A 9,713-nucleotide genomic window follows, 5' to 3' on the forward strand; every position below is an offset into this window, starting at 1 on the left:
GTTTGTAACTTTTTTTTCCAAGACTGTATTCATTCACATTAAAACAAAAAGCTAGACAACTGAAATCACTGCGTGACAAACGTTCAGGAAACATTTTTATAAGGACAGAGTTCTCAGTCTGACTCTGAGCCCAGACTTCTCTTCTGTAGCGACTGTCGCAGGAGACGATATTCGACTGTGGAAGTGCTTTGAGGTGAATCCTGTTGAGAAGAAGGCCAAAGAGAGGATGGTCAAATCAACTAGCAGTGTCATTCATCAGTCAATCAGATAATGTTCTACTGTCTCTGGAGTTTATTTATGATATACCAGCCACAAGCCCAGTGCCTGCAAGGAGGATTTTGTCAGCAATGAAGAAATAACATAATCCCGTTTAGGAGCCAGGCAGCTCACATACGTTTAGCTTCCTTTTTTGTTTTGGCAAATCTTTTCTCCTTTTTACCATATAATGTAACTTATCATGCATGCCAATCACCAAAACTGTATAAAGGTCCAGTCCTATGTTTAAAGAAATGAAACCGCCTTGTGGTCTGTTAGTCTTGATGGTAACACTAAATGTAGGTACCCTCTAAAGTTTGAAAAATTATTGATTCTCAACAAATCAACCAAACAGTGCATTTAGAAAGCATTCAGACCCCTTCACATTTTGTTGTTACATACAACATCACATGTTGTTATTAATTTTTTGCTAATTTATTAAAAAATAAAAACTCACTTACCACACTGACAGAAGTATTCAGACCCTTTACTATGACATTTGAAATTTTGCTCAGGTGTCTCCCACTTATCTTGATCATCTTTGAGATGACTTCACCTTTACTTGAGTCCATCTGTGGTAAATTCAGTTGTTTGGATATGATTCAGAAAGGCATACACCTGTCTATATAAGGGCTCACAGCTGACAATGCATATCAGAGGAAAAACCAAAATATGAGCTCGAAGGAACTGCCTGCAGAGCTCAGAGACAGGATTGTGTCAAGGCACAGGTCAGGGGAAGGATACAAAAAATGTGTGCTGCATTGAAGGTCCCTAAAAGCACAGTGGCCTCTACAATTCTTAAATGGAAGAAGTTTGGAACAACCAGGACTCTTCCTAGAGTAGAGGCAGCTGCCCAGCCAAACTGAGCAATCAGTAGAGAAGGGCCTTGGTAAGAGAGGACCAGGAACCTGATGGTCACAATGGCTGAGCTCAAGAGATCCTCCTGTGTGGCAATGGGAGAAACTTTTAGAAGGACAACCATCTCTGCTACACTCAACCAATCTGGGCTTTATGGAAGAGTGGCCAGACGGAAGCCTCTCCTCAGTGAAAGACACATGAAAGCCTACTTAGAGTACAGTTCGCCTCCTGGCTTAGAGACATCTTTGTGAATGTCCTTGAGTAGCCCAGCCAGAGCCCTGACATGAACCCAATTGAACATCTCTACAGAGACCTGAAAATGGCTGTCCACTGATTGTTCCCATCTAACCTGACAGAGTTTGAGAAGATCTGCAGAGAAGGATAGCAGAAAATCCCCAAATCCAGTTTTGCAAAGCTTGTTGTGTCATAGCCAAGATGAATAAATGCTGACAAAGGAGCTTCAACATACATAAAGGGTCTGTATACTTATGTCAGTGTGATATTTCAGTTTTTCCTTTTCTAATTAATAAGCAACATTTATTTAAATTCTGTTTCCACTTGTCATTATGGTGCATTGAGTTTAGATTGATGAGGAAAAAAATGAATTTGATAGATTTTCCCATAAATCTGCAACATAACAAAATGTGGAAAAAGTGAAGAGGTCTAAATACTTTCTGAAAGATCGATACTACATATTTGTGACTAGTGAAAAAGTAAAGAACTAAATGAGCAGAATATTGCATGTTTGTAGAATTCTGAAGTCTATCAGTATGTTTTTAGCTTGTTGAGGGTAAAGCCGACCAATGTTTATCTTATTCTTTTCCTTTAAGGTTCAAGGTTGGGTAGATCAATACATTTTTATTGCTAATTTTTCTTCATTGAGCCAGTTTGAATCTGTAGACTCACATGGTGTCAGAGGAAAAGAATGATCCCTTTATGTAAAACATTTGGAAACAAATTTACAAAATAATATAGACTGTTTTATTTTTAAGGTAAGAAACAGGTTAATCTTTAAAACATTGTTATGGTTAGTATAACAGCTTCTTGTTGCAGGTAAACATCTATTAAAATATATTTTTGAGGTAAATATCAGACATTTAGAACTAGTTTGTCCTTCTACTGTTATCAGTGTAAATAACAACAACAGTAAAAACACTGGTAGTTTTAATAATATTTACATTCTGCAGTGATATTAAGAAACAGCCATCGACAGCAGAGTTTAATAGTCTAAAGTAAAAAAAAAATAAAAAAAACTTCCTGCCCAGTGTGCTGACTGTACAGTGATGCAAAACTCAGTGGTTCATAGGCTTGAACAAAAACAGCAGTGTATGTCACTACCTCATTATGCAAAAATGCAAATGCATTAATACTGTAATATACAGTATAACATTCTTTTCCCACAGTACTTACAATTTTAAAAAACAAAATAGGTGTAGTATGTTACTTAGAAAGTACACACCATAACTGCTTTTCAAATGACACAGACCTTTATCTAAAATTTGTTTTATTTGAAAAGATAAATAAAAACAGAAAAAAAAAAACTAAGTATTTGACATTTACAATATATTTTTTTAAAGTTCTAACCTTGTTCGCAGTTATTTATGTATGCTAGCCTTCAGTGGAAACTGTGATACTAAGGCTTGTGTGGGTAGAGCCTGAGATGAAGAATACTATTAGTGAGAAAATGAGCACCACTCTTCATACAGTGTTCATCACAGTTAACATGCTTCACAATGACTGACAACACAATGTGTCAGGTAGAGATCACCAACAAAACACAACATGCCATTCACATCCCAACAAGTGTGCACAAGAAAAACAAGGCTAACACAGAAATTATGACAAGAAGCAAACAGAAATCTGGACCAAGTCCAGTATGCTTCTGTGATGAATGATGTATTTAAAGATAGCACTATAGAACCTCCTTCTTGCTGTTTCCAGTCACTATGTTAAATTTCCTTTACTTTGCCAATAACGATTTTGCCGTTTGTGTTATTGTGTGCATTCCCATTCCCGATCTCCAGGTGTTTCCCGTTTGCCACCACAGTGAGGGGTTCATTCGTCAAGCCAGCCTGTTTTGGTTTGTCTAGGTTGACAGGGAGCCGCTTGCCCTTAATGTAGGACTGAATCCAAAAGTTGGAAAAGAGGAGGAAGAAGAAGACACCGTACATCCAAATGAGGTGAATCCAAAGAGGGACCTGGTAATCACACTTCTCCATGAAGTAGTACTGGCTGATGTGGACCGAGACCAGAACAAACTGTGTCTGTAAAGGACGGGTAAAGAACATTGTTATTCAAAATCAAATGCTCACTTAGATCCCTTGTCAAATCACATATGGTATGTCATCATAAAAATAGTTGTAGGACAGAGGCTACATATGAATAAGATCAATACATTGTTAAGTTAGGCCACTTCAAGTCCTTGCACTTTCTGAGGGATACTGTATGTGTGTGAGGAAATAATAGTGTGAAGTGAGGAAATGAGGTCTGGTATATTTAAAGGACTCTATATTCAGACCTGTTAACACAAATATTTGATTATTTGTCTGATGTTTTTCAGTTTAATTGCGACTTTTTAATGAACTTTGACCTTTCCTATATTTCACTTTGGTGTTTTGTTGAACCAGATGTTGAGTTTATTTGACCCGCTTCACACTCTATAAGAGGCAATTGTTGAATAAATGTTGGTTATGTTAAAATACAATTAAAGAGTTTAAGAAATAAAAGTTTCAGTAAAGTGACATACAAGCTGGATGGCGGTCATGTACTTCTTCCACCACAGGTATTTCTGGAAGCGAGGCCCTGCAGCAGAGAGTCCGTAGTAGAAGTACATAATGACGTGGACCACTGCGTTCACCATGGCATGGAAGCAACCCATTCCTCCAGCTTTAGAGAGAAGTAAAAACACCTTTAATACAGATGTATGGTTATGTCAAAGGCGTTTTACGTGAATATCATATTGCGTAAACCTCACCAGGAGTAAGTGTGATGCCCCACCACCACGTCCAGGGCATGAAGGAGTGATGGAAGACGTGAAGAAATGTGATCTGGCTTTGTTTCTTCCTTAACACAAAAAACACCTAAAATAAAAAGTAGACCAAGCTGAAGTTAACATGCACAAAACACACAGCATTTTTTAATTAAAAGGTAAGCCAATTGAATCATCCCTAGTAGTAAGAGAAATGTCTCTAAAAAAATAATGAAAGGATGAAAAAGTCCTTACGGTGTCGATGAGTTCGATGTATTTTGAAAAGAAAAACAACCAAGATGCTCGAATCATCTGTGGGAAGGAAACAAGGAAATTAATCGTAAATTTGTAATCACAGACAGTTTGAATTCATATTTTGACTATTCACTATAGCCTCACCCGAAAAGCTTGTGGGGTAGTTGAGGTGTCAGCGAGGTCACATCTCCACGTATAGTTGGTGCCCCATCCTGACATCAAGAACTGGGTGTCAGATAAACATCAGCAGCTGTTAGTGAAATCTCACTACACATTTTAGTGTAAGAAGAAACATGGGATTTCCTTTTCAAACAGCTCAGTCAGTCATGCATTTGGTTTACCTCATAGACTATGTATGCATTGAATGCAACCATGCTGAAGTTATAGATGATCATGGCTGTGTTGAGACGATAGGGCTTGCGGTTTGCCATGAGGCGAGGTCCCACATACAGCGAGAAAAAGACGTATGTCAACAGGATGAAGGTCATGTGTAAGGGGTCCTGCATCAGAGGGTAGTCTCTGACCCGGGAGTCTATGGGGTGGGGGAGGGGACAAAAACACACATTTATCAGAGTGTAAAAATGTCAGTAATGAACATACACATGTACCTCAGAGGGTTGATCAGAAGTGCAGTTTGTATAAAGTTTTTGGTAGATTTAAAAGGAGAATTTAGCTAAACAAAAAAACAAATGAAGAGGGCCTCTTTCAAACAAACATTATTTAAAGTTTATCCAAGCAGAGGCATACATCTATGAAGATAAAGACACTCACCAGTTCTTGCTTTTATATGTTCATGAAATTTCAAGAGGTTGGACATGGCGTCTCGCAGCATGACTGCTTTTTTGTTTATTCCTATCAAACACCTGAAAATGAGAAAAACAGAATCAGAAACCAAGCGATGAATCGGAGCTTAGACAGGGCAGGCAGGTGAGCTACACAGTGACCTGTCCTCCTGCTCTCCCCACACACTGAATAAACAGAAGACAGCTGTGCAGGCTCATCAAACACTTCTGAATGCTCACGTAAACCATGTTCCAAAAATATATAAACATGGAAATCCCCAGAGCGGCTTGTCCGCAAGACAAAGTGTGGCATGTAAAAAGTTTGATCTTATCCCACAAGTCAAAACAAAAAATGTCACGCGAGTGCAAAAAGAGAGCATCTATGAGTGTTTAAATGATGGATTGTGAAACATCTGAGATGTGCCGTCAATCTAATAACAATGAAATACTCGCCTGCTGACTAATAGAGCAAGTCAAACAGGTGAGGCAGAGAACTTGGCCCTTGTGAGCAGCCTAGCCAACCAAATGTGCAACCTAGGTATGAGCTGATCCAGGGATTTCCAGCGAGAAAAACATTAAAGAAACAGTTCATTTGAAGCACCAGCGTGAATGTGTTGTTCTTAGAGAAATCTTCCTGTGCTGAAAACTGAAAAGGTGTGTAAGGCAAAGGACACCAGTCAAACCACCATGACATGAAAGAGAGATTTGTAAAGGAGTGGCTACAGACAGAAGTGTTACACAAATTCAGACCTCTTGATAGTTTTTCAAACAAATTGTCTCACCGGCTACACAGAGTCAGTCTTCAGGTCTCACTCCTGTTTGTAAGGAAAGCTGCTGCACAGCCGAGGCAGGCAGCACTCAAACCAGGGAATCCAGCAGATCAGCAACACCAGAAAGCCTCAGGTGAAACCCAGATACATGCACAGCTTTCCTGTGGGTGTTAGCCACTGGCTCTCCTCAAACGTGTAAAATGATTCACTTAAAATCCAAAACAAGAAATCTGAAAGGCTCAACAAATGTTGAAATGTTGAGAGAAAAAGTCAAAGAGAGAGATGTGGAAAATGAGAGGATGACTACAGGGCTGGGATCATTCAGCTCAATTTAAACCCTAGGGCACTACTACAGACCTTGCTGGTTTCAGGACCACACCCTGTTTCAATGCTAAGCTCCACCTTCCTATATTCACTCAGCCTGGTTGTGATTGGACTGCCTCATCAATGGTGGTGTATGGAAAGAGGTCAGAGAGGTACAAACTCTGATAAAAAACCCAAAAGCAAAAAACAAAAAGAAGCACATAAGGATATAAGAAAAGTAGCTTTACTTAGAAGTTGAAACAATTTGACACATTATTTGCTCAAAAGTTACAGGACGAAAAAAGACAATATACATAAAGTTAATATGCAATCAAAGACCACAAATAGGGTTTTGCTATATAATCTGTTCAAAAGTGTTCCTAAAACCTGATTTAGACTAAAGGTGAAATCCCTTTTCACACATTCACAAACCTAACGTCACTTTAAGCGTTGCCCTTCCCTTCCTCAGTGTCTTGCAAAGAAGGCACGGCTTGAGTCCAACCCTTGCAGCAATGATGACGAACCCTGCTGTGACTCCTGTTTTACCTGTTCCTCGAGCGCCGGAGATGAGGACGGGCGTGAGGCCTGCATGAAGCATGAAAGGTGTCCTCCTCCACATGAATGTTAGGCTGGAATGAGAGGAATCTCTGCAAGAGTGAGAGAGAGAGAGAGAGAGAGAGAGAGAGAGAAGGAAGTATGAATCAGTGCTGTTTGTTTATTTATTGTTCGACCGTTATAAAAAAACACTACTTAAAACTGAAGCTGTGATTTATTCTTACATGCCGTAATGCTTAAGTCACAAAGTGACTCTTTTGTTGGAAACATGTTTTTTAATTTACGTTTTTCAAATTCCAAGTTTAGAGTTATGGCCTCCACTTCTGACCCTGTCATTATATATACAAATATCATCTCTTGCATTGCATCTGGTCTCTGTATGACATCAAGTAAACTTTTGCACATTCTCTCTGCAACATTTTCACATTCCAGTATAAAATATGTAGCTCTTTATCATATGCCAAAAAGATACATTGTACATCCCCTACATTATATATAAATATATATTTTATATTTAACGCAATGCAAGTTGACATTTTAAACAATTAAACAGACTTAAAACACAGCACATTCCTATTAAAAACAGACACATAAAAGGAGGAGACTTAGTGTTTTGGAGAGTATGAAGGAACAGGTTTAATGTGGTTTCATGTCACTGTGAGTAATACTGATTTATTTTTACAATGTTAATTATAACGCATCGACTAATGCCTTGTCATGGTAGGCTAAACCTACTTTGCTATAAAACCCTGATTCAAATGGTAATAATGAAAAAAGGCCTGCAGTATGTAGTTCTTGTAGAAAAGAGAACTACAGTGATCGTTCTGTGATTGAAACAGTGTTTCAGTAAAGGCTCAAACTTGACTGGTGGCTACTTAACTGCCACTTAAAGGTGTGGCTCTCAGTCTCACTAACCTAGGTCAAAAAAATCTTAAATGCCAAAGAAACTGAGCTTTTTCCACATACATTAGACTTCAGTTTCATTTGCTGAGCTCCAAAGACGAGGATATTTACATGTGTTTTTCTGCAGAGAAAAGCAGCTCTTACCTAAACTCATACCTGCAGCTGAGGATATGGACAGTCACAGTTGGCCCCTACACTGTGTTTGGCAAAATGATGAAGCCCTAATATGCAACACTAAAAACAATCAAACATAATATTGCCAATGTTTGCATATTAGATATGTGCATAAATAGGCAAAGCATGGTTAAAGTGTGTCATTGTTTGACACACTGACATGTTTTTTGAATGTGAGAACTGTGTCATTGTTGTTAACCGTTAAGCGTCAGCTGTTTTTCATAGCAGCCATATTACTACACACCACAACACACTCCCTGTTCTTCTTGGTCTTGTGACAGTTCAACGGGGATTTAGTTTGGGGCTGTAATAAATTACATTCAAAACTAACAAACAACAAAACAGCATAACATTGTCTGTGGACAATCTGCCCAACAACATCACAAGAGACAAACAGACACCACCCTCCAGACAAACCAGCCATCATATCAATGACTCGATTGTGAATAATTGACGGAGAAGATGCCTCTGGATGTGAAACAGTGAATGAATGAACTCAGGGAACACGAATGTGGACATGCATGTCACACTGTGCTAGGTTGCCCAACACAGGAGCGCGTGAATTTCTGAACTTTTCAGTGACTCTGATGTTTAGGAATCTAGTCCATCAGTCTTTCTGTCATTTGAAATGACACAGTGCTAGATTCCATGTGAGGTTAGCTGTGTGGTCTGATGGGGCTAGGTGTTGCCTTAAATAAATACTGTCATCTTATCTGAGGATTCAACTTGGAAAACAGCTTCTGTAAGTGCTTTGCTGGTGTCTAGTTCAGGATCTGAAAACCTACAAACAAGTTCATTAGTGTTCCTATTTGGAAGCTAAGGTTTCCTGTTCAAATAACTTCATTGTGTCAGTGATAATACTGACATGACAATCACTGAAACAACAATTCCACAACAGAGAGCTTGGGGTCTTTTGAGGGACATTTTGATCTTGAACTTTGCTAAAAAAAAATTGAATAATTTCCTTCATTTTTCAATTTCAAGTTATTGTATTTATAATGAAAAATTCAACATTTATTATTTCATGTTGTTTGCTTTTTTTAAACCGATAGTGCTATATTTATTTATGGTCAAAAGGTTTGACATTTTAATGTGTTGTGTGATTCTGGACTTAAATAAACCAAAGTTAACGTCACTCGTTGGATTATAGGGAGATTTCAACAGGTAAGCCAATAGAGCTACACGACAACTTTTTAACCACCAAAAAAAAGATTCATTAAAAAAAAGGACTCTTGAGCCACACAGATTTTCTACTTGGTGTATGCTTATTTAGTACAGCATGGGACACAATAATATACCTGACTCTGTACAAGCAGGACAAAATAATAAAACAATAATTAAAGAATACCATCAAAGATGTTTTTTTTTTAAAGCAGGTAGGCCTATTTATTAAGCTTGTGCTGCATCCAAATTAAAATGTATAGGTCAAATGCAAAAAAAAAACCCCACTCATATCAATGTTTCAATCCTATCAACATGACTGTATCAAATCATAATTCGCACCTTTTTGTGTTCCATGTGCATCTATGATAGTCATTCTAATAACAAGGACCAGACTGTGACCAAAAAGTACAGGCTACATAAACAGACTGTGTATCATCCCAAATCCTCACACACAAGTTGTATTTATGAGACTGTGATAGTTTACTAAGAAACACAAAACTGTCTTAAAAAAAGTTTCACATCAACTTAAAACGGTTAATATCACAAATGTAATAAATAAGCATATTTTTATTTTCATAAGCCCCCCCCCCAGATTGGAAGAAAACATCATGTTGACTTTAACAAAGGGAAGTTACAGCGACACTTAGTGGCCAAACGGTTCACTTGAAAATAAGGATTTACCCTGCAGCATTACAAGAGATGTAGCTATAGGGTAAATAAACCATA

General features: G+C 38.1%; 1 protein-coding gene across 1 annotated transcript; it reads right to left on the minus strand.

Annotated features, from left to right (window-relative positions):
* Positions 1-2,519: 2,519 nt before the first annotated feature.
* Positions 2,520-6,302, minus strand: elovl1a (ELOVL fatty acid elongase 1a). The gene is made up of 8 exons (XM_020643740.3): positions 5,901-6,302; positions 5,108-5,199; positions 4,678-4,868; positions 4,481-4,561; positions 4,337-4,393; positions 4,088-4,193; positions 3,860-3,999; positions 2,520-3,377 (listed from the first exon to the last, which is right to left on the minus strand). The coding sequence occupies exons 2-8, from the start codon at positions 5,166-5,168 to the stop codon at positions 3,063-3,065; spliced, it is 951 nt and encodes a 316-aa protein (XP_020499396.1). The 5' UTR covers positions 5,169-5,199; positions 5,901-6,302; the 3' UTR covers positions 2,520-3,062.
* Positions 6,303-9,713: the final 3,411 nt, after the last annotated feature.

Source organism: Labrus bergylta, chromosome 4, assembly GCF_963930695.1.
Source record: "Labrus bergylta chromosome 4, fLabBer1.1, whole genome shotgun sequence".
In the NCBI taxonomy this organism is placed as follows: Eukaryota; Metazoa; Chordata; class Actinopteri; order Labriformes; family Labridae; genus Labrus; species Labrus bergylta.

Coding starts and splice junctions, on each gene's coding strand:
- elovl1a (XM_020643740.3), bottom strand. CDS start 5,168: ATGCTGCGAGACGCCATGTCCAACCTCTTGAAATTTCATGAACATATA. Junction 4,869..5,107: donor ACATATAAAAGCAAGAACTG/GTGAGTGTCTTT, acceptor CCCACCCCATAG/ACTCCCGGGTCAGAGACTAC. Junction 4,194..4,336: donor ACATCGAACTCATCGACACC/GTAAGGACTTTT, acceptor TTTTTATTTTAG/GTGTTTTTTGTGTTAAGGAA.